At 36.6% G+C, this 23786-nt stretch overlaps 1 protein-coding gene across 1 annotated transcript in view; it reads left to right on the top strand.

The window, feature by feature from the left end:
* The window catches only part of Nme7 (NME/NM23 family member 7), a gene marked incomplete at its 5' end in the record, with an annotated part of 185758 nt that overhangs the window by 87681 nt on the left and 74291 nt on the right, over positions 1 to 23786 (top strand). The window contains one exon of the mRNA XM_023706324.1: positions 6404 to 6505. Within this exon, the coding sequence (XP_023562092.1) occupies positions 6404 to 6505 (102 nt within the window). The remainder of the gene's footprint in view (positions 1 to 6403; positions 6506 to 23786) is intronic.

Here is a 23786-nt window from a genome sequence, read left to right as displayed (position 1 = left end):
GGAACTCGGCCCAAATCTTGTTCTTTAATGTATGAGAACACAGGAAATATTTAATAAAACTTTGTTTTATTTCTTTCCATTTTATCAGACTTTCTTAGATACAGTCATGCTAATACACTGCCCATTATCCATGTTTTCTAGAAAAAAATTGGCTTTTATTTTTCCATAAAATTCACTAAGGTTGTGACAATGAGACTATACTCTCCTCTTCTCCCTTTTTATGCAGTTCCTTTCCACGTAGAAAAACAGAAATGGTCCACAAACTGGTCTGAGTCTTTGTCAGTCATATTATCCCTATAAATAAAAACTGATGTTAAAAATTTTATTTTGGATCTGACATTCTTTCCTTCTTTAGAAAACCCAGAGCATTTATTTTTCTTTCATAGATTATCATCTTCTTTGTTTTAGAGTTTTATATATTGTTTTCTAAGTGAAAGAGATTTTAAATTGTATTTTTATGTTAGCATCATTTATCCAAGCAGTTTTAGCTGTTGTCCATTTCTTAAATCTTTCCTTCATGTTTTTCCTTAATTTGTTCAATTTAACTTTTTGAATATGTGGTTCAAAGGAGCTAGTTGTATTCACATTATATTACAATTTAGTTATAAGTAAGACATAAGTAGCTCAGAGAGACGAAGATTCAATATCCTCTGTCCTTAGTGACAGTGTCGTGCAACATGAAGTGCTGAATTTGGTAGCACACAGTAGATGGAGTGCTAATGGTTTATGTATGTATACTTCAGAAGGCCATGTTTCCCTTTGGAAAACAAACTTAAAAATACCATTTCTGACTTTTCATATCTGCTGGGTTGTGCTTTAAACTTCTGTATTGCATTTTTTATTGTAATTCACATGTACTGCTAGTAATTTTTGATCGTGGGATTCTGAAGGTAAAGATAAGAGCATAGATAAGTGAATGTGTCCTTTATGCTAAGAAATCATTAATTTGAGTGACAGGACTATGATACCAGAATTGTTAGTATTGATGTCTTTTTCTGTGTGTAATCTTGTCAATGAGATATTTTATATACTTCCTAAATCTTAAAATAAAATGAAAAATGCCTACTCAGAATAAGAGTATGTGAGTCATATGCGATAAAAACCTACCTTACATCAGAGAAATTATTAGTTTTGTAATTTTGGTGACATTAACCATATTTTTCATCTTAAAACCTACATAACAAAATAGTGTTGATGAAAGAATGAAAAGAAATTCTTTAATGAAAGAATGCACTGCATATATGAATTAGAATTTATGAATATCCAGACGTGTTTATGAGATGCTACTTATAAAATATATAATTTTATTTAAATTATAGAAACTTTCTCCTTGGAAAATTGCCCAAGCATAATTATGAATGTTTTCTTTTTTCCAGTAATACTTTAAGTAAATAATCTTTTGAATGATATGTGACCTCTAATACTTTGAAAGTTCTTAAAAGTCACATTCAGTTTTACTTTTCCATTTCCCTATTCTGAATTTAAGGTATATTGATACAAGGGCATGAATATAATGTGAAAAAATGACAGTATCACTGATATTGTTGCACTTAATATTGTTTTGTAACTTACCCCTACTTGTAGTTTTTCCTATCTTGATTCCTTCTAACTATATTCTTTTGTATTAGGTTCAAATCATGAATCTTACAGTTATTTGACCAAAAGTCACTTACTTTTTAAAGCCTTAGTTAACTCATCTATAAAATCAAAACAATACAAGTACTGCTTCATGGGATTATTGGGAGGATTAAATGAAAAAATTTCAATCAAGCACTCCTACTTATTGAGAATATTCAGTAAATGGGCTACTATTATTATTTAATACAATTATTTGGTAATGGATTCTGTGTTGATCAATTACGCTCATATTTCCTGTTTCAGCATTTATAATCACAAAATGGTGATAATTCCTACCACAGATTTACTGCATACATGGTACCTACTGTGTGCCAGGAAATCAGTAGTAAACAAAAAGCATACTAGTTGTGGAGCTCATGTATTGGTAAGGAGAGATCTTAATTAGATCAAGTGATTCTGCTGACAACCACTGTAGGTCAGCAAAGGACTGTAAAGAAACAACACTTTCTCTTTGCTTTTTTTTTTATTTTGAACAACCCTGTCTATCTATATTTTTAATGGTATCTGTTTTTAACACTAAAAGCCAGTGAGAGAGATAAAGAAAAAAAAGGAGGGAAGGAGAAAAATTGGGAATAAAGCCCCAAAGACAGGCAGACAGAATTTTATTTTTCTCCTTTTTGAAACATGTGTTTATACTTCTCTTTCTGAGAACTTGGCCCTGACATTTGTGTGTAGGCAGTACTTCAGTATCATGAGGCATAAAATCAGACTCAACATAGTTATGTGTAAAAAGTCAATTTCGTGTGACCTGCATGAAACAGCAAAGTGACTTTGGGGAATACATTTAGGGATTCTAATGAGTAGGGTTATGTGTACTCTATTATTTATAAAATCCTTCCCCTCTTTTAATTTCCATCCTCTCTGTTAAGGTAACAGAGTTTGGGTTAATATTGTAATAAGTTATTTTACTTTAGTGTTGTGTATCACACGTCCCCTCTAAATATTAAAATAGCTTACATGGCTCTACATTATCTGGCCTTATCTCTTATCACCTTCCTAGAGCCTCACTCAGCTCCTGATTCTATGCTGATCTTTATATATCTTAACTATTATTGTGCCTCAGAAGCAAGGAAAAAAAAAAGATTTATTGATGATTTTTCCAGACACTGTGAGAGACCTTTTCCTACTTGTGTGATTATATCACTTCACATGTAGAGTTAAAAATCTTAAATAGTATACACTTTCCCCTCTTTTTCTAAGTGCTATTGTTGTCTTACATATTATTTCTATATTGTTATAAACACTATAATACTAACATATTTTGCATTAGTTACCTTTTTAAAAGTTAAAAGTTTCTTAAAGTAATAAAAAAGGATGTGCTTTGTATCTTTCATGTGACTACCAGTGTGTTGTGCAGATCTGTATTTTTGCTTAAATTTTATTCTTCTGTGTGAAGAACTTCCTTTAACTTTTCTTTTGGTTTGAAGCTGTTTGAGCTAACTTCTTTCAACTCTTGTTTGTGTGAAAAAATCTATTTTTTTTCTTTTTGAAAAATATTTTCTCACGTGGGTATAGAATTCTAGATTGACATATTTTAGAGTAGTTGCCATCTTTATCTTTATTCTGTTGTTGTGTGTCTTTTGTTTCCCTCAAAGTTTTTGAGATGTTCTGGCTTTGGCTCATTTGTTTGTGATGTCCCCTCTTGTACTTTTCATTACATTTATTAGCTTGATTTTTGTTGAATTTATGTTTATGGGTTTCAACAAATTTGGAAAGTGTTTTGCAATTAGTTTTTGTTCATGCATATTAATTATTCAGAATTGTGAGTTACATTTGGCATATTACTTCATGCACATAACATACTTCAGTAATTTTTATCCTTGCATTATACCCCTTACTTTTCCTTATCCCTTATTCCTTTTTGTTAATTGTCTCTCCTGTACTTTCTTTTTTAAAATAATTTTATTGAGAAACAAATAGCAGAGAGACAGTTTCAAAACCAATTAGTAGGACAGTTTTAATACTTAATACCTTGCATATTATAGTCTTAGTGGTTATTCTCCCCTATACTTTCATGGTATCTCTTTTTTTTATAGATTACACATAGGAGAGAAAATGGGACACTGGTCTTTCTAAGTTTGGCTTATTTCACTCAACATCTTCAATTCCATCCATTTTCCTGAAAAAGATATGATTTCATTTTTCTGTATGGCTTTTACATATTCCTTTAGTCACTGACAGGCATCTAGACTATTTCCATAGCTCAGCTATTGTGAATTCTGCCACAATAAACATGGGTGCACTGTATTTCCATAGTATGCTGATAATTTTTTGGGGGGGTGGGGGAAACAAACTAAAAGTGAAATAGCTAGTTTAAATGGTAGCTCTAATTTTAGTTTTTCAGGAACCTGCATGTTGATTTCCATTGTGGCTATACTAATTACATTTTTGTAACAGTGTATAATGTTTTCTGTTCCCACATCTTGCCTAGTACTTTTGGTTTGGTTTTTTTTTCCATAATGATTTCCTTTCTGACTGGGGTGAGAAGGAACTCATATTAGTTTTTATTTGCATTTCCCTGGTATCTTTGGGGAACAAAGTTCATGAATATTTTTTCATGTATCTATTGACTATATTTCTTTAGAGAAATGTCTGTTCAATTTCTTTGCCCATCTACTAATTGAATTATTTGATATTAATCCTATATTGGAAGAATAGCTAGTGTGATGTATTAACTAATGGGCAACTTGTAAAGCCCAGCTGAATTCAATCAGCGTGGTGCTGGATGTGCAAGGTTTACCTGAGGATTGTTGCCAACAGCACAAAAGGAAAAGATGGCACACTGTCAGTTCTCCTAGAGAAACTTGTCCAGCTGGTTTCCTGATAGGAATTTGGCTGTTCTCATCATTGGAGGGTCTCTAGTCCTCTGTGTCACCGTTGCTGATAATGGCTGTGGTCTGAGGCAGATCCTCCGCCTGGTGGCACAGATCCTTCATCCTGCTGGTGCACTTGCTGAATTTATTCATCATATCTAAATGCCTTCTGGTGTAAGTCTTAGTGTATTCTAGGTTAAAAAAATCAGTGTCTGCAAATCATTTGACTTGTTCTTTTCCTATTTGTATTCCTTTTATTTCTTACTCTTGCCAAATTTTAGCAGTCATTTCTTGAAATATTTTTTCACTCACCAGCTTTTGTTCTGTAGCACTCTGATTATGTTAATAGCTTGGCATTGTCTCACAAATCTTTTCCTCTTTCATTTTTCTTCATTCCTTATTATTTTCATGTTTAATTTTGAGCACTATTACCTGTCTTCAAATTCATCGCTCTTCTGAAGTGTTTCATTCTCTCCACCAACCCAGTGTATATTTCATTATAAGGCTCTTAGATTGTATCCCTAGAAGCTACATGTAATTCTTTAAAATAGTGGGGTTTCTTTCATTTTATTTTAATTTTTTTGTACAGGGTCTCACTAGGCAGCTCAAACACACGGTGATCCTCCTGTTTTCAGCCTCCCCAGAGCCACCACTCCTGGACTCATAGTTATTTGATTTTTTTACCCCATCATATCCATATTTTGTAATGTGTGCATGTTAAGCCTGTACATACTTGCTGTTTAACATTCTTGCATTAGTTGTATAATTCCTATCTACATCCATTTATTAAGGTTTTTGGTGATGATATCTTAGTTTTATACTTGATTGTAAAAATTTACAGTGTTATATGGTAGATATCATTTTATTCCTGTAATGAATGTTTCACTTTACTCTAGCACTGAGAAATTATTTGGGATTGGTTTGACACCTTTGAAATTTCTTTTTAGCTTTTTGGATGGGCACAGAGCAGCTCATAAATTAGGACTAATTGAGGCCAGCTACAGTGATGCAGTGCCCTTCTCTGGCCTCTAACTCCATCTGTCATCTGCAGGGTTTACACCTAGCTGATAGGAGCGCAAACTGTCCTTATCCTGGAGTCATTCTCTCTCTGAGTTGTTGGGCCGCTGCTTTCTGGTGGTTCTTCCCTAGCCTCAAGCAGTTTCCTATGTCTGCCACAGACTCAGCCAAAGCTCATTGAACTTCTTTAGAGCTACTGCAGCCTGCTCTCTGTACAGCTCTCACCATTCTTGAGTGTTTGAAAATTCCAGCCACGTTGGCCTCCCTGCACCTCAGTCTTAGCTCTTCAGTGCAGCGGGAATGTTAAGCTCTACCTGTCCTCTATGTCTCTCCTGTCCGGAAACTGCTCAAAGTCAGTAAGCTGGAGCAATTATGTGGCTTACTTCATTTGTTTCCCTTCTCCCAAAGATTGTAGTATTGTGATAATTGTCATCCCATGTCTGAAAACTGTTGTCTAGTTTCTAGATATTTAATGGGAAAAAATAAGTCTGGCCCTTGTTTTTCCTTTTTGCTAGAATGCATTGTGAGTTTTAAAAGGTTCTTTAGCAGGAAAACTTGGTTATTTACAATTTTAGGAATGTTAATTTGACAGCAGTGTGTTCAAAGAGAGTCTTTAAAAGATGATATACTTGAGGATAATTCAGATAATGAAAGCATTAAGTGGTAAAGTGTTAGATTAAAATGATAAGAATGACAGTAATGGAACATATCTAAAAATAGGTTCACAGGAAAAGTGGGCAGAACTTGGAATCAGCTTAGAGTGTAGGATATGAGTGGAACACAAGTCAAAGGTGACTTCAGCACTGTGACATTAAATGCTAATAGTAATATTCTGTATTAGAGGTGAGACATTCTGTGGCACAATTAAAAGAAGAAGGGTGAATAGTACTAAATTGTACTGACTCATTTATGTTTTTCTATGTTATATATCATAGGAAATGGTGACAGAAATGTATTCTGGCTCTTGTGTAGCAATGGAGATTCAACAGAATAATCCTACAAAGACATTTCGAGAATTCTGTGGACCTGCTGATCCTGTAAGTTATTTTAAAGTATCAGTGTATTTGTGGTGTCCATCCACTATCTTAAAATGTTTATATTTTTAGTTCTTGAAAAGGAATAATATAAAAATAGAAAGGCATAGCAATATTTATTCAAAACAATATTTTATATACTGTATTCATATTATTCCAAGACACAGCATTTTTATAAGCCTTGTGCAATGCAGAAGAGCATCACTTTTGAATTACAGCAAGCTTTTTACTTTTGAGGGAGCTAAAGCTCAGGCAGGAAATGACAGGATGAAGTCATTGGGGCAGAACTAGAGAATGAGCAGAGGTCAAGGAAGAGTCTTGAAAAGAAAAAGTACTGCTTCTCTTTCTAGATGTTTATTCAGTCATCATTTACCCAGTGAAGAGCATGTGTAAATCTCATTGCGAGGTCCTGTGGCTAGGGCATCGTAAGATTTTTCTAAGAGCTCATACTCTTAGGAGAGTTCAATTTAGAAACTCTTTTGGGATCCTGAATTTTGCTTTGTTCAGCATAGTTAGAATTAAGCTATTATGGTATTTTTTTTTCTTTTTAGTTGTTGTGAGCCTCCCATAGAATTATAAAGTCACATCATAGAGATTTCAAAATTTAAAACAGTGGTAATTGTCTTGGGGAGGTGGATTATAATAATATTTTAGTTATAATTTCCTGCATTATACAGATTTTCTTTGAATTATTTAAATTGCATTTATGGTAAGAATAATACTGTTTATCATGAGCATGAAAGTTAGTGTATTTTTAATTGAAGAGGTATATATTCCCTAGAAATGGTTCTCCTTTTGAATATGGGTCCTGAGTTATATACTGTTTTTCTGACAGATCAGAATGCCAAGCAGCACCACATGCTTCTGTTGATTGTTTTCAAATTGAGGAAATACAGTGATGTTTGCAGTCAAGTTATACTTTGAGAATAAAATGGCACTTTCCCAGTGGTCTCAGACTTTTGAAGTTCATCTGCTTACTCCCTGCTTTTCTTTCTCCCTTTTCTCCCTCCTCTTCAGTAAATAGGTATTTGCTAGTAACTATGCCAGGTATGTGTTAATGATCAAACAAATATAATGCTTATCTCTGGAGAACTTACAGTCTTGCTCTAGCAGAAAATAGAATTATTAGTTAACAAATAGCACTTTAAACTGCCAGGTGCACTTATCTAGTCATGTGTTAGTGTGTAATGATTTAGAACTTTGTGTCTTCACTATTTTGTCATTCCTACATCTAAAGAAAGACCCCTAGATTATAATACATGTAAATATAATTAGTGCTTGGAAGACTGCCATACTTTGTAATCATGCAATTCTGTTTGATGAATTAATGAGTAAATTGGCTCTGTTTTTATATACATCTAACATCTGGTGTTAACACCAGATTGCTTTAAGGCATTTTACCTACCAAAACTGGATCTTATGATTTTCATATAGCTATTTATCCATTGATTTGAAAGGTTCAGCCTAACATAAGTTGTTAAATCATGTTATAACTGTGTATGTTGCAAGTTGGTATAATTTCATCATTGATGACTGTGATAGTCACAGATTCTTCTTCTTTATGATCTTATGGTTGGTGAGAAACACTCATTATTTATGAATAAAATGTCTTCCAATCTCTAGAAGTGGTATCCAGAGAGGAGAGGGGAACAGCAGACAGTTCATTAGGGAAAGAGATGGAGGAAATTATTGCCTTAAATTTGCACTTTATCTAAAAAGTGGGAAAAAATGAGTCTGAGTAAAATATACTGTGTGGAGCTATAGGAGTAAATTTATGGTTTTCCTGCTGAACCATTAGGAAACTCAGTTACCAAAGGAGTAGTTAAACTGCATGCAAAAAATTGTGCAAAATATGTTTGCTCTTATACTGGTGAATCTGTGAAACAAAATAACCTAACATAGTGTATTAGTTAGGTTTGCATCTTTATAATTACTTACTTGAGTCAATTAACTTATTAAGATAAATAGCTTATTTAGCTCACAGTCCTGTAAGTTCCAGTGCAAGATCACATGGTTCCATTGCTTTGGGTCTCTGGTGAGAGTATAGGACAGACATGTGAGGCATTAGTGTCACAGTAAATAGCTCACAGGACAGGTCAGGAAGAAAGAGGATAGGCCAGCATCCCACCATCTCTTCTGACAATTGAGGACTTCTCACTAATGCTTTACCCTGTCATGGTCCACAATACTGCCTACTATCAGCACCACTGGAGGTCAGGTCTTTAGCTTATAGACTTCTGGAGGACACTGTCTATTTTCAAACTATATCATATAAATGTTTTATTTAAAAGGTGTTCCAATAACACTGTATGTAAATCTCATTTTGTGTTATTTTAATAATGTGTATTTAAAATGTGATTTGCATAAAGAGTTTCTCCTAAGGGAAATGATTTTTTCTTTTTTTTAAAATGTATTTGTTACAAGGTCTCACTACGCAGTTCAGACTCATAGTGGTCCTCCTGCTTTCAGCCTCCCAGCACTAGGATTACAGGTGGACACCACTAAACCTGGACTCTGTGGCCAGCTCAGCATGCCCTGGGGGGGGGCTGGTAAACCATGATCCCTGCACTTGTCTAAGCTTGCCGAAACAGGCTCTTAAGTCCACTGAGTTATCTTACTAGCCTGAAGTACTTTTTAAAGTGCATGTCTACCTCATCTGGTCTCATACTTTGAAAACTTATACCTCATTACAAAATCAGACTGAGTCAAACATTTTGCTATACAAAGTGTGGCTTTACAAGTAATACAGTTTTCCATTCATTTATTACTTAGTAACCTTTACCAATTTTAAAAACAGTAGATGTATCATAATGTTTGAGAAATGACATTGTTTCATCAGTATATAAATTGTGATAACTTAGAAAAGAAATTCTGGGAGCTGACGTTTACCATTTCTATCAGCTGTTAACTTCTTATGTGTATTCATTCCCTAAAGATTTTGAAGCCCTGGTCATGTTCTTTTTTTTTCTTTGTCCCAGTTTCTCCCATAAAGTTGAGCAATAAGAACTCCTTCTAACATTAGTCTATAATCATTCTACTTCTCAGTTGTCTTCCACAGGCATAACTGACTGACTTCCAGAGGAAATCGCCTGTGCAAACCTGATCTCTAATGTGGTCTGTCATATTTTCCAAGGCCTTTGCGCTACTCTTTTTTAATGTATTTTAGTACAGGGCTTACTGGGTCTCACTACACAAATTAGACTCATATGATCCTCCTTGTTCCCAAGTGCTGGTATTACAGGCACGCACCACCATGCCCAGTCTCAGTCGCCCTCTCAGTACACCCTGGGGTGGAGCTGGCAGAGCACACTGGGGATCAAACCCTGGTTGCTGCATGTGCCTCAGTAGGTGCCTTTGTGCTACTTTTTATTAAATGGTTTGTTTGTTGGATGGTTAGCTTTTGTATTACTGGAGATACAACCCTGAGCCTTCACACTAAGCTACAATTGCAACCCTTTTTTAGTTTTTATTTGAGACAGAGTTTAAACTAATTCCAAATTGGACTTGAATTTTCAGTCCTCCTGCTCAGTTTCCCAGAGTGTTGGGATTCTAGGCAGTTCCCACCATGCCTGGCTCCTGGGGTTTCTTGATTGTCTTTCACAGGTCACTTTGATTTGAATAAGACCTCCAGATTTAGAGGTTAGTAAGGGCCTTCCCTTTCTTGGCACTACTGCCACTAATGTTCTCCTGTATTTCTACTTAGATTGTACTCTTACCTCTTTCATCACACTTTTAATAGCATTCTCAGCTGTTGTTGTTACACTGGATTGAAACTAGGGGGCCAGCCAGATAGCTCAGTGTATTAAAGCACCTGCTTAGGCAGATGCAGGGACTGGGGTTCAATCCCTGGCCTGCCATGCTGGCCCTGCCCCCAGGGTGTGCTGAGATGGCGATTGAAACTGGGCATGGTGTCACGTGCTTGTAATCTGAGTGCTTGGGAGGCTGAAAAACAGCAAGGATCACTACAGGTCTGATCTGTGTAGTGAGACCCTGTAGACCCTATACTAAATACATTTTTTAAAAAAATGATGAGTGTGTCCTTGACTGGGCCCATCTCTCTCAGATATGAAGTCCTTGAAGCAATTTGGAACCTACGGTCTTTGCACTGAACTATGTCCTCAGCCTCTTATTTTTAACCTTGAGACAGGATCTCACTAAGTTGCTTAATTTCCGTCTGGGCTTGAGCTTGCTGTCTTCCTTTCTTGACCTCTCACAGTGCTGAAATTACAAGCCACTTTGTTCCTCTGTCATTCTTTTTACCCTTATACTTTGGATGCACCATAATAACTCTACCTTAGGTACTTTTAACCACCTTACTGAAGCAGTCCTATGCAGACTGGAAGCTTCCACTAAATGAAAGTTACACTTTTTGTGTACATTCATAATGATGCAAGTTATGCTGTCTCATCAAAGCTGGGCCAATACTGCTACCTAGAAATTGTTTTTAAAATCTATTTTTCTCTACTAATGCTCACAATTACTGTTGTATCTCCTCCTTATCTTATTTAACCTGTTTGTACTACTTTCATCATTTTGCCATAGAAAAAAGGCACTATCTCCTACTTCATAAAGCAAATGAAGCATGATTTCTTAACTTTCTGCTTTCATATAATTTATATAATTGTAAATCATACTCACCTTCTCACTTTAGTCATAGAAGAATATATTTTCCTTCTCTGTTAAGATTTTCTGCCCACTTTTTGTTCTCTCTTTATTTAAAAGCTTAGACAGTTTTCTAGATTTTGTTCTTAAGAGTAATTTTTTGGTTATAAACAGTAATGTATGATCACTGGAGAAAGAATAGAAATTAAATAAAGTTTACTAAAGAAAACATGTCATTATCCCCTTTGCCAAAGTTTCTGATATTGTAAATTGAGAGATAAATCAGTATGTACAAATTTAAAGAGCATAATAGATAACATAATATTGAGAGGGGTTATTTTTGCCTTTTTTTTTTACAGTACCAGGGATTAAACTCAGGACCTTGTGCTTGCCCGGCAGGAACTTATTCTACTGAAATATTTCCTCGGCCTTTTTTTTTTTTTTTTTTTGTGGGCAGCTCAGCCCACTCTGGGAGTGGGACCGGTGTGGCATGTAGTGCAAGCAATCGAACCCTGCGCGCTTGCCTAAGCAGGTGCATTAGACCACTGACCTATCTTGCTGGCCCCAATACTAAGCATTTTTCAAGTGTTTCAGTGAACTAAGAGCCTGCTTAGGCAAATGCAAGGACCGGGTTCAATCCCTCGTACCCCATACCTTGCCAGCCCCACCACTGGGTGCACTGAGCCAGACAAAGAGTCTGGGTACGGTGCCACAAGCCTATAATCCCAGTGCTGGGGAGGCTAAAAACAGGAGGATCACTACAAATCCAAGCTACATATTGAGACCTTATACTAAGTACATTTAAAAACAAAGTCATTCAGAATACTTCAGAAAACATGATGTCTTTAGACTATTCTATATTGTTTTATGATATAAAATAATTTGACATTTTCTCTATAATTGAGAAGTGGTGAATTTTTCATACTTGTAACTGAATTGTACTGAACATTCTTCTATATACCGTATTTTGTGCATGTAGTTATTTCCTTAGCTTCTTCTTCTTTTCTTGATTTTTAATACAAGGTCTATAGGGTCTCACTACACAGATTGGATTCGTAGTGATTCTCCTGTTTTCAGCTTCCTAAGTGCTAGGATTACAGGTGCACACCACCATGCCCAGTCTCAGTCGCCATCTCAACACTCCCCTTGGGTACTGAGCCCTGGTATGAGCTTTAATCCTTAGAGCTATCTGGCTGGCCCTGGTTAATTCCTTTTAAAAAGTCCCCAGAAATGGAATTTCTAAGTCAGAGGGTATTGATAGCTCAAAGCTGTGCTTTCCTGAAAGCTTGTTCCAATTTACATTCCTGCCAATATAAGAGTATAGGGATTTTATTGCTATTTTAGGCTTTATTAAACTAAAATGTCTAATTTACTGAGTTCAATGAATATCTGATTGTTTTCATGTTAATTATTTTTGAGTTAATTTTCTCTGCATTTATTGCCTAGGTATATGTTTTGCTTTGTAAATTATCTTTAATATCTTTTAATCCATTTTCTACTGCTTTCAAATAATTTTATGCATTTGTTAGGTACACTTCATATATTTTGATAATTGAATTTTTAATTCAGTATACATAGAAAAGATTCTAATACATAAGTTTTTAATCTTTTAACCTTTGGTTGCTGCTGTAATCTGAATATTGTTTGTCCCCTGGGATACTCATGTTGGCATTTGGCTGCCACAGTGGTGCTGTTGGGATGTGAGATCACTAAGAGGTCATTAGGTGGTTAAGAGGGATTAGTCCTTTTTCTCAGGAGTTCGTACTGTTACAGGGATGGATTAGTTACTAGGAAAACCAGTTGTTATGAAGTGAAGCTGTCTCTGACGTTTTGCTCTTGCATGAACTCATTTGCCCTTCTGGCTTAAGGAGCGTGTGACCCACACCAGCCTGATGGCCGCCTGACCTTGGACTTAGCAGCCTCCAGAACCTTGGGCTGAATAACACTCCTCTTTGTTAATTACTCGGTATGCAGTCCTCTGTCATAGCAGCAGAAAATACACAAAGACAATTGCTTTTGTGAACATTTTAATAATACCCCCTCAATTGAAAATCTACATGTATTTTTTCTTTTTGCATTTTAATTTTTATCTATTTTGATACATTTAATATTTTTGTTGTTGGTTATGATCCAAAGGGAACATTTGATTCCCTCACTTTTGTAAGTGTAACCTATTATCAGAACATTATTGATTATTGATTAACTGTTTTCTTTCCTATTCAGTTTTGGTATCTTCTAGATTATTAAATTACGTGAATCTGTAAGTCAAATCTCGGGCTGATTTGACATAAGCTAAATTAGTGTAGCTTTATATTAGGTTTTGCATAATTTAATTATTATATTCCTAGCTATGATTTTCTTTGTACTTATTCTGCTTGGTATTCAGTGAAACTCTTTTGTCTTTTGTTTTTGTTTTGTTTTGTTTTGTTTTGTTTTGTTTTTTTGGCGGAACCAGGGATTGAACTCAGGCCCTTGTGCTTGCCAGGGAAGCGCTTATTCTACTGAGCCATCTGTCCATCCCCCCGCTTTATCTTTTGATGTTATTTTTGATCAAATTGAAAAAATAAATTCAGGTAATATTTCTTTAAAATGTTTATACTTCCTATTTTTTCCTTTTAGTGAAATTCTGATGATTACATGTGTATTTGACCATTTGATAAAAGCCATTGGAGTTTTGTAGATTTTTTTAAAAAGTCTTTGCTTGCTTAGGCAAGTGCAGGGACCAGGTTTTGATCCCTGGTATGCCATGCTGGCCCTGCCCTTGGGACATGCTAAGACAGCAGTTGAGACTGGGCATGGCGGTGCGTGCCTGTAATCCCAGTGTTTGGGAGGCTGAAGATAGGAAGATCACTATGAATCTGATCTATGTAGTGAGAGACCCTGTAGACCTTGTACTAAAATACAAAAAAAAAAAAAAAAATTCTTTGTGCTTTATTGGTTTGGATGATTTCTATTTACTTCAAAATTATGGACTATTTCTTCCCTTTCATTCAGTTTTTAGCATTCCTTTGTCCCCAATTATTTTTTTTCTGCCCTACACATATCTATTACTGACTATAAACATGCTATTAGTACTGATATTGGAGTTACAAATAAATTTTAGAGAATAGGGAAATTTGCAAAGATAGAACCCATAAACCATGAGGATTCACTTTATTGTTGAATTTTTTTTCTCTCAGTGCTGGGGATCAAACTCAGGACCTTGCACTTGCCAGTCAAGCACTTATGCTGCTATGTTTTTAATGAGTTTGATGAATTTTATAAAGAAAATTGATGCTGAAGAGATAACTTGGCGCTCTAAGTGCCAGCCTGGCGAGCGGAAGGACCTGAGTTCGATCCCCAGAATCGCATGGCATGCTAGCCCTGGAACGCCAGGCACACTGTGCCAGCCACTGAAACTGGGTGTGGTGGTACACACCTGTAATCCCAGTGCTGGGGAGGCTGAGAAAGGAGGATCACTACAAGTCTGAGCTGTGTAGCAAGACGCTGTACCAAATAAATAAATTAAATAATTAAAAAATTTTTAAAAAGGAAATAGTAATGCCTTTTTAATAAAATACCTGACAGAAGAAATACTTCTCTTGAAAAGAATACTTGGCTCCAAAGAGTTTAATGCAGATAGCTTGAAAAAGAACAAAATACATAATGAAAAAATATATTCAAAGATTATTCATTGTCTTAGATTTCTTTAACTTTGGTGTTAAATGATAGCTTAACTTTAAAACTTTTCAGAAGTAATAATTCTTTGTCAATATAAAATGGTGAAGCCATGTGATCTAACTGTTGAGTATAGAAAAGCAGTTATTCAGGTGCATTTTATAATTTTCTACAAAAACATCTTACTCAAATATATAACTGGATCAGCTTCATTTTCCTGAAAAAGCAGAAGACATAATTCAAGTTAAGATGTCCTTGGTTTTGAATTTCACATACTCATTCCCATTGTATATGAATTTTTCAACTAAGTTAACTTAAAATGAAAATATTTTCTTTTTGGTTGTTCTAGCCATTAAGTATCATAACTGGAATTCTGATCACAGAACACAACCCTAATTTCTTTTCATGATTATACCATGATTGAGAAAGGTTGGCATTTTATATTAACATGCAGTTATTTTGATTCATTGCTTTGAAGTATGTTCTTTAATTCTGATGAGAGATGATGGATGGATGGATGGATGGATGGATGGATGGATAGATAGATAGATAGATAGATAGATAGATAGATAGATAGATAGAATATTTTCTAGAGCATCTGAAACTATCAAAAAATAAATATCTAGGGGCCAGGGAGATAGCTCAGTAGAATAAGCACTTGCCTGGCAAGCGCAAGGGCCTGAGTTCAATCCCCAGTTCTGCCAAAAATAATAAAATAAATAAATTTCTAAGCCACAACATATAACACAGTTTACTTTAGAAGATTACAAATGGTTCAACCCCTAGGGGCCACCAAGTTTTCTGATAAAAGAATTATTTTGTCGTATTTGTGTGTTTACTGTCACCCTATTTAAGAACCTAGCATTAGAATACTGTTTAGGTTGGCTCATATGTTTCTGAAAGAGACTTCAATACTAAACAATCAACAATAATTAGATCAACATCAAGAACATATGCATTTTTACTAGTAGTGCAAAATATGGAAATGTCTCCTTGTGAATAAAACTTTGAGAGATTCTGTATGATATAGTCTTGGGGTAAATTAGAAATAATCTTCACTTTAAGGTATTTTTGCCTTTTATCTTCATTTTTGTTGTATTGAGATTTCCTTAGTTTTGTTCAACTAAAATTATGGAGTATATTGTGGGTGTGTTGTGTTCAGGAGTAAGCATGATAGACATAGGCTATGCCCACATGCAAGTTATAAACAAGTTACTAACAAGTAATTACATACATATGTCTATAGTATAGATGTATTAAATGCTTTAAAGAAGTCTGATTGTCTAAGTGCTTATAAATAGAAGTCTGGCTTAGAAAAGAGGGAGGCATCCCTGAAACAAGTCTCATTTATTCTAAATCCTGAAGGGTAGGAAACAGCCATGATTGAGGTATATAAATACTGAGAGAAGCTAGCACCTTCTGGGAATTTAGAGACACTCAGGTTGGGTGTAGCTGAGAGAGCAATGAGGAGAGTAGCCTCGAGTGCAACTGAGGAGGTGATTTAGGCCAGTGTATAGAGGCCACAGGAGCTAGTATACGTGTACTTCAAATGGTAGCTCTGTGCAAAAGTTTAAATGGAGAAGTTGATATTATTGAATTCACATTTCAAAACAGCAGTATGACTATGTAGGAAATGGGTTAGAAGAGAATAAAGTAATTTTGAATAGACAGGATGGATTCCTGGGCTTAGGCAGTGATGTTACAAAAAGTATTTCATAAAGAGCTGGTAGAAATTGACTGTGGACATGATCAGCTAGATAGTTTGTCTATTATAGGTCAAAAACAATTCTTAGTAGGAATGAGCACTGTGTTTTGGAATAGACACAAAAAAGTGCTTAAAACACCAATATATATTGGATGAAAGATAGCCTCTGTAATAAATGATGTTGGCAAAACTGTATATCCACATGTAGGAAATTGGGTCTAGACTCATATCTCACCAAGTACTAAATTAGAAGCAAAATGGATGAAAGATGTAAGTTTTAAAAACAAACATGTAGACTATGGAAAGATAAAATGGGCACAACTCTTGAAGACATAGGCATAGGCACGGTCCTTCTGAACAGAGAAACCCAATGGCATGAGAAATGATACTAAGAATCAACAAATGGGGTCATATTAAATTAAAAACCTCCTGCATGGCAAAGGAAACAAACAACAGTGAAGAAACAATCTACAGAATGGGAACGATTTTTTGCCACTTATTCTACAGACAGAGGTCTAACATGCAAAAAAAAAAGTTAGACTCCCGAAAATAAAAGACTTGGTCAAAATATCTGCAAACAATTATTTTGAAAATAATGATACAATGTAAAAACTATTGCTATTTTCTTATTATTTGATTATGAAATTTTATTTCATAAAAACAAATTGAAAGAAAACACCAGTCCCTGTTTAACTTTATCCAAAGGTGAAGTGTTTATCTTGAAATGCTGATTTAGATTTTAGGTACGTATAAATATATTTTACTCTGGGAAGCTGGAGTACATCTAGAAAAAATGCCCTCAATCTTAAGTTGAGACAATTGCTTAGGCAGCTTCCAGAATTTGGTAGATTTGGAATTCATGGATCTCTGATATATATTCTTGAGGATGTGTGTTTTATTCTTTCTAAAATTCAGGGCTGGCCAAATAACTCAGTGGATTAAAGCAGATGCAAAGGCCGGGTGTTTGATCCCAGGGCCTGCAATGCTGGCCTCGCCCCCAGGGTGCACTTGAGAGGGCATTTGAGACTGGGCATGGTGGTGCACACCTGTAATCCCAGCACTTAGGAGGCTAAAAACAGGAGGATCACTACAATTCTGATCTGTGCAGTGAGACCCTGTATATCCTGTAGACCCAGTACTAAATACAGAATAAGTAAATAAATAAGTAAATCATAGTTTGGCAATTATGAACTTTTAGCCATCTCAAAATTAAGTTGTTAATTTTAATTCTGAAGATTTAATGTGACACTCTATATAAACAAAAATGCTTTATATTTCACTGTGGTATAGCTAGCAAATGTTGATTCTTGTCAATTCTGCTTCAGAAATTCAGAAGTGGGCAGAATTAGTTGATTTGAGTATAAAGCAGATGGACTATGAAAATACATCCTTTGAAATCTTTAAAAATCCAACTAATATATTTTGCTGAACCTGTAAGTCTATGAATACATTTATATTATATTATCTTCTACAAATATAGTCCAAGCCATCAAAAGTTATAATGAGAAACTACTTGGGAATTGTTCTGGATCTTGTCCATTAAGCCCGCCTATTAAAGTATCACAATTTACTGCTAGAAAATGTCATAGTTACTGAGATGTCACACTTAATATTGCATAGAATGCAAATAAAATGCTCATTTAGTCATACATATGATAGTCCCTCAAGTGTGAGCTACAGAAATTATTAAATAGAACTATTAAAAAAATAAAAATAAATAAATAAATAGAACTATTATCTCCCTTTTGTCAGTAAAATTTCACATATTTTAGTTTAAACGTAACTGTTTAGGTAGACTTACACTGAGAAGTTAACTGATAACAACTATGTTTCCAGTTCTTACATTTTTTAATGGTTCACTTCAGGGTTTCTAAAGTTTCCTTACATATTGCTGAGGTAATACACAGTAAAATAGGTTCAAAACATTTCTTTTCATTTCTCTGATTTATCCATTCATTCATCTAGCTAGTTTACCAGCCAACTCACCAACCTCCAACCAACCAAATGTAGCCTGATATTCTTAGGTACTGGCAATGAAAAGATGAGCCACACATTTGCCTGAGGCACAGGAATTTATGTCCTTGAGGAAGTAAAAATTGTGGCATCATTGATAACAATAAAGTCTTATAATTTCTGTGATAGATGTATGTGTTAAAAGAAAAAAAAAAAAAACCTATGGCCAAATAAGACTAAGAAGTATTTGGTTAAATCAAGTTACGCAAAACTGTTAAGATTCTACAGCATTTCAAATGCTGACATCGTGAATCTCCAAAGAGGTCATCTGGTATGAAATATTTTCCAATTTTCTTGCCAAAAGTTAAAGATGACAACCAGGATAAGAAGAAATTCCTAACTATAATTCTTATTAAGCTGCCTGCAGAGACCTTGAAGAGAACATAAAGAACTTTAGAGTATAGCTTTTACTTTTCAGGGAATAGAAAGTGATAAACAGGACTACATAAATCTATACTTCAAATTTTTATCATCTTCTTTTCCAGTATATATTCATCTCAACACGCTCCCTTCCGCTGGCAGCAGAATTTTCCTGCTTTTATGTTTGGCATCAATGTTTGAAAGTAATACATTGCCTAAGTATTGATACATATTTAGCTGGATACATTAAAACTTACATATAATTGCATTTTTAAGTGGAGTCTCTTGTAGAGTGAAAAGGATTGTTCAAAGAAATTTGGGGGAATACTTTTTTTATTCTTTTAACTCTTCTACTACTGGGGTAATGGAGCCTCAATCAGTTTTTATCTACTTCTCTTCTGAATATACCCTGACTGACCCTACAGTAAGTATCCTTATCATGACATCCATAGACTGCTCAGTATTTGGGGACTAGTATTCAGGAGACAGTGAACTTGGATGAGAAAAAAATCACTTATTTCCACTAATATATGACTAAAATTTAGAATTCCCATGAACATAAACAAGAAACCATCAGGGCTGGCCAAATAGCTCAGCGGATTAAAGTGCCTGCTTCGGCAGATGCAGGGGCCAGGAGTTTGATCCCCTGGCTTGCAGTGCTGGCCCTGCCCCCGAGGCACACTGAGATGGAGATTGAGGGGATTGAGACTGGGCATGGTGGCACGAGCCTGTAATCCCAGCACTTGGGAGGCTGTACACAGGAGAATCACTATGAGTCTGATCTACGCAGTGAGATCCTGCACACCCTGTGCACCCTGTCCTAAATACACACACACAAAAAAGGAAAGAGTACTTGTATCATCATAGTAGTTGTATCCTAAGTTTGTATCCAATAGAAATTGGAACCATTTTCATATTGCATTACAGTTGGTATATCTTAAAATGTCACTGACAGTCATTGCTGCTATAAAATTGTGTTATTAGATCAGCTGCCAGATTTTAATAAATATGCACATTATATTACAAAAGTACTATGTAATTATTGTGATATTATTTAGCTTTGGAGTATAAATATTATAACTTTTACTTTATGCATTTAAAAACATTGCCCCAAGAAAGATTCAGAGGTTTTATCAAACTACCAGAGAGGTCCTTGGAACAAGACAAAATGAAAAATCCTTGGCCGGGAGGAAGATATACAGAGGTCGAATAAGGATTCCTGGAGTTAACAGACATCATAGGATCCCCTGGCAGCTTTTTCCTTTTCTCTTTTCCTGTGATTGCTCTTCCCCATCCACTTTGTTTGACCAGGCCTCTGATACAGTCCTCTTTAGAACACTGGTGGTCCATCCTTGGTCATTCTGCCTTAATTTTTGTGTGGTTATTTGGATGAATTTATTCATTCTTCATATATCAAATGTCTTATGAGGCCCTATGGCACACCAACTACTGTTCTGGATGCTGGGGCTATATCATTGAACAGAACAAGCAGTAAGCCTTGCTCTCAGATTACATCCCACTGGAGGGAAACCATGAACAGGATGTAAGAGTGAAGTATGAAATGTACCTAACAATGGTAAGTGAAGATGGAGAAAATAAAGTAAAATAAGGAGCTAAGAGTTCTCCAGGAAAGGCAGAGTTTTGCAGTTTTAAATAGGATGGATAGGGAGGACTGTACTGATGGATCAGTATCCATCAACATTAGATACAGATTTGAAAAAGGTGAGGTGAAGATCAGAGTCACTTTGCAATCCATGTGGAGGGGCTGGGCCGCATGTGCCAACACTGGAGACATCTGGATGTCTTGAAAGAAGCCAGGAGGCCATTGTGGCCAGAGTGCAGTGCATGTGGGGAGAACAGGAAGTGAGGTTATGGAGGGGAGAGATGGAAGGAAGCCCATGCAGTGTAATCTACTGAAAGGACGGTGGCCTTTACTCTGAGTTAGAGCCATTACAGAGCTTAGCAGAAGACCATTGTGATCTCAGTTTCAGTAGTAGCTCTGTGGCTGCTATGTGGAAAATTTGAAGCAGCAGAAAGAAGGAATGATAAATGCCAGCCTTGGATAATAGTGCTTTGCCATAGGCCCCTGGGTACCAGGCTGCCTGAGATATTAATGTGTAAAACAGTGACTGTTTCTTCTGCAATAAAATGGAAAAAAGAATAAACCTTTGGGAAGGTTAAATCAGCTAACATAGGTGAAGTTCTTAGAGCAGTGTGAGGCACATTATCTATGAACAATTAATTCTCCATACTTTTTTAGTATGTCCAGGATACATGACATGATGGTACCAGATAGCTATTACATAGATAGGCCAGGAATGGAAGACTTGAATGAGTTTAGGGACATCTTGTGTTATGGCTTATATCTAGCTGTCCCTTCAAAACCTTGTGCACTCACAGACGGGGCTTTTTAAAGGTGGCTGGACCTAGGATGTTTCATGCTGGGATTAAGGATGTGATGCTGGGATTAAGGGTGCTCCACCCTGGGTATGAGTGTTCCCACCCAAAGGGTATGTATAAGGGCAAGAAAGAAGATTGTTACTTCTGCTGCTGCTTCTGCTGCTATCCATTCGTATCTGTTGCCTTCTTCCTGCCCTGCCACACTATGAACTGTTTCTTCGCTATGATGCCCCTTTGATATGCCACCCTGCCTGGGAACCAGCTGATTATTGAAACCTATACAAACAGACAAAAATAAATCTTTGCTCCTTTAACATTGGGTGTTGGGTATTTTGTTTCAGCAGTGAGAAAAGTAATTGAGATATATTTTGGTATTGAGAGTGGGGTCATTCTGGTGATTGTATTTGACCATGTGGTTTAGGAGCTTTTGGAACTGGCTTGTGGGAAGAGTTTGGAAAGATTTTCAGATGCCAGCTGAAGAAGCAACCCTAGAATTCTTTGAATTGTACTTGATGGGAGATTCTGATCAGAGCTGAGGTCAGAATACTAGTAGAAATGCTGCTGGTAAAGACCAAGTTCAGGGGCCTGCCAGAAAGCTCAGTGGATTAAAGTGCCTACTTAGGAGATGCAGGGACCAGGGTTCAATCCCTGGCATGCCACGCCAGCCCTGCCCCTGGGGTGCACTGAGTGGGCGATTGAGACTGAGCGTGGTGGTGTGCACCTGTAACCCCAGCACTTGGGAGGCTGAAAACAGGAAGATCACTATGAGTCCAGCCGATGTAGTGTGAGACTCTGTGGTCCCTGTAGTAAATACATTAAAAGAAAAAGACTAACCACAGGAAGTTTCTGCGAGGAAGAACTACATTGGTTGTTGGACTCCAGGCAATATATGTGTGTTCAGAAAATTTTTCTGCCTTTTGCTCATGTCCAGGGCCTTTGCCTGGAACTGAGATTAAAGGTGGTAGGGTAATTAATCTTGCAGAAGAAATCTCAATACAGTCTAGTGTTGAGGTGGTAGGAATTACTAGTGGAGACTTTTAGTCAGATCTATATTTGGCAAAGAGCCCAGCAAGATGATTTAAAACATTTCAAATTTGGCCAGAAAGGAATCTCCACTAAAGTTGTAGGCTGCAAAGATGAAACAGAGGAGAAATTGGTCACTGAGGAGAAAGAGGCCAAGAGAAAAAAATGACTTGAGGACACCACAAGAGCCAGCAGGACTCCAGGTTTTGCAGCCTTAAAATTGCAACCGTGAAGCACTTCATTTTGGGATGAGAGCTCCAGAGCATCAAGTCCAGAGTTGCAGCAGCCTAGAAAATTGGCACCTCAGCATTGGGTTCAGAGGACTCAGCTATACGGGCATTCAACCTGTATAGTTAAGAGAAAAGGAAGTCTGGTTACTGCTCCAGCCAGAGGCAGACCCTGGAGTTATCCACATGAAGCTGATTTTAGGTGCATACAGAATACAAGAATTGTGAGGCCAGAAAGCTTTCACTTAGATTTCAGAAGGTGGCCCAGGACCAGGCAGTGTGTCCCTAAGGCAGCAGTTTGTCAACCTGTGAGTGTGAAACTGATGGTGCAGTGGAGACCCCCGAAGGTGGGAGAAGCCAAGAACGTGGATCATCTGAGGAAAGCTGCAAGTAGGGAGCAAAGCCAGTGTCAGAGAAAAGCCATGGGATCTGCAGCCACAAGCAGTGGGGTTGAAGCCACCTAAGCTCTTTGGAGTTCATATCTTGCTATAGATTGCACCTGATGTAAGACATAGAACTGCGGGTCTTAATGTTTGCCCTGGTGGATTTTTGACTTGCTTTTTGGTCCTGTTCCTTTCTATCACCCCTATTTGTGTGTTTTAGAATAGCAATGTTTATCTTGTACCATTGTATGTTGGAAGTGTTTAACTATCTTTCCCTTTGTTCAGGGAGTCAAAGCTAGGCGTTGACCTTAAATACCAGAGGACACTTGGGGCATGAACTTTTCAGCAATGCTGTAACTGTTAGTACTTTGGAACTCTTTAGAGATGGCCTAGATGCCTTTTGCATAAAGGGATGTGCATGAGTCTTTTGGGGATGAGGGATGAAATGCTATAGTTTATATCTAGATGTCCCCCTAAAGCCTCATGGACTGGTAAGTGAGGCTTTTTGAAGTAACTGGATCTAGGGTGTGTGATGCTGGGATTAAGGGTGTCCTATCTGAGTGTGAATGTTCCTTCCCGAAAGGTAGGTAGATACAGTGTAAGGGTGAATAGGGTATAGGGGACAGAAGGAAGGTTGTTATCACTGTGGCCATCTTTTGCTGATTGCTGCCTTCTTCCTGCCCCAAGACACTGTGAACTCCTTCCCTTCTGTGATGCCCCTCCGCTGGGCCACTCTGCTTTGGAGCCAGCCAGTTACGGACTCAAAACTCAACAAAATGTGACATGAAATAAACCTCTTTCAACTTTGGGTGTTGGATATTTTGTCTCAGTAATAAGATACTGAGGGCCGGGGAGATGGCTCAGTAGAATAAGCACTTCCCTGGCAAGCACAAGGCTCAGAGTTCAATCCCCAG

This window comes from Octodon degus, unplaced genomic scaffold, assembly GCF_000260255.1.
Source record: "Octodon degus isolate 3935 unplaced genomic scaffold, OctDeg1.0 scaffold00250, whole genome shotgun sequence".
NCBI lineage: Eukaryota > Metazoa > Chordata > Mammalia > Rodentia > Octodontidae > Octodon > Octodon degus.
Note: the sequence above shows the minus strand (reverse complement) of the source record. Positions and strands in the feature narration are given on the sequence as shown.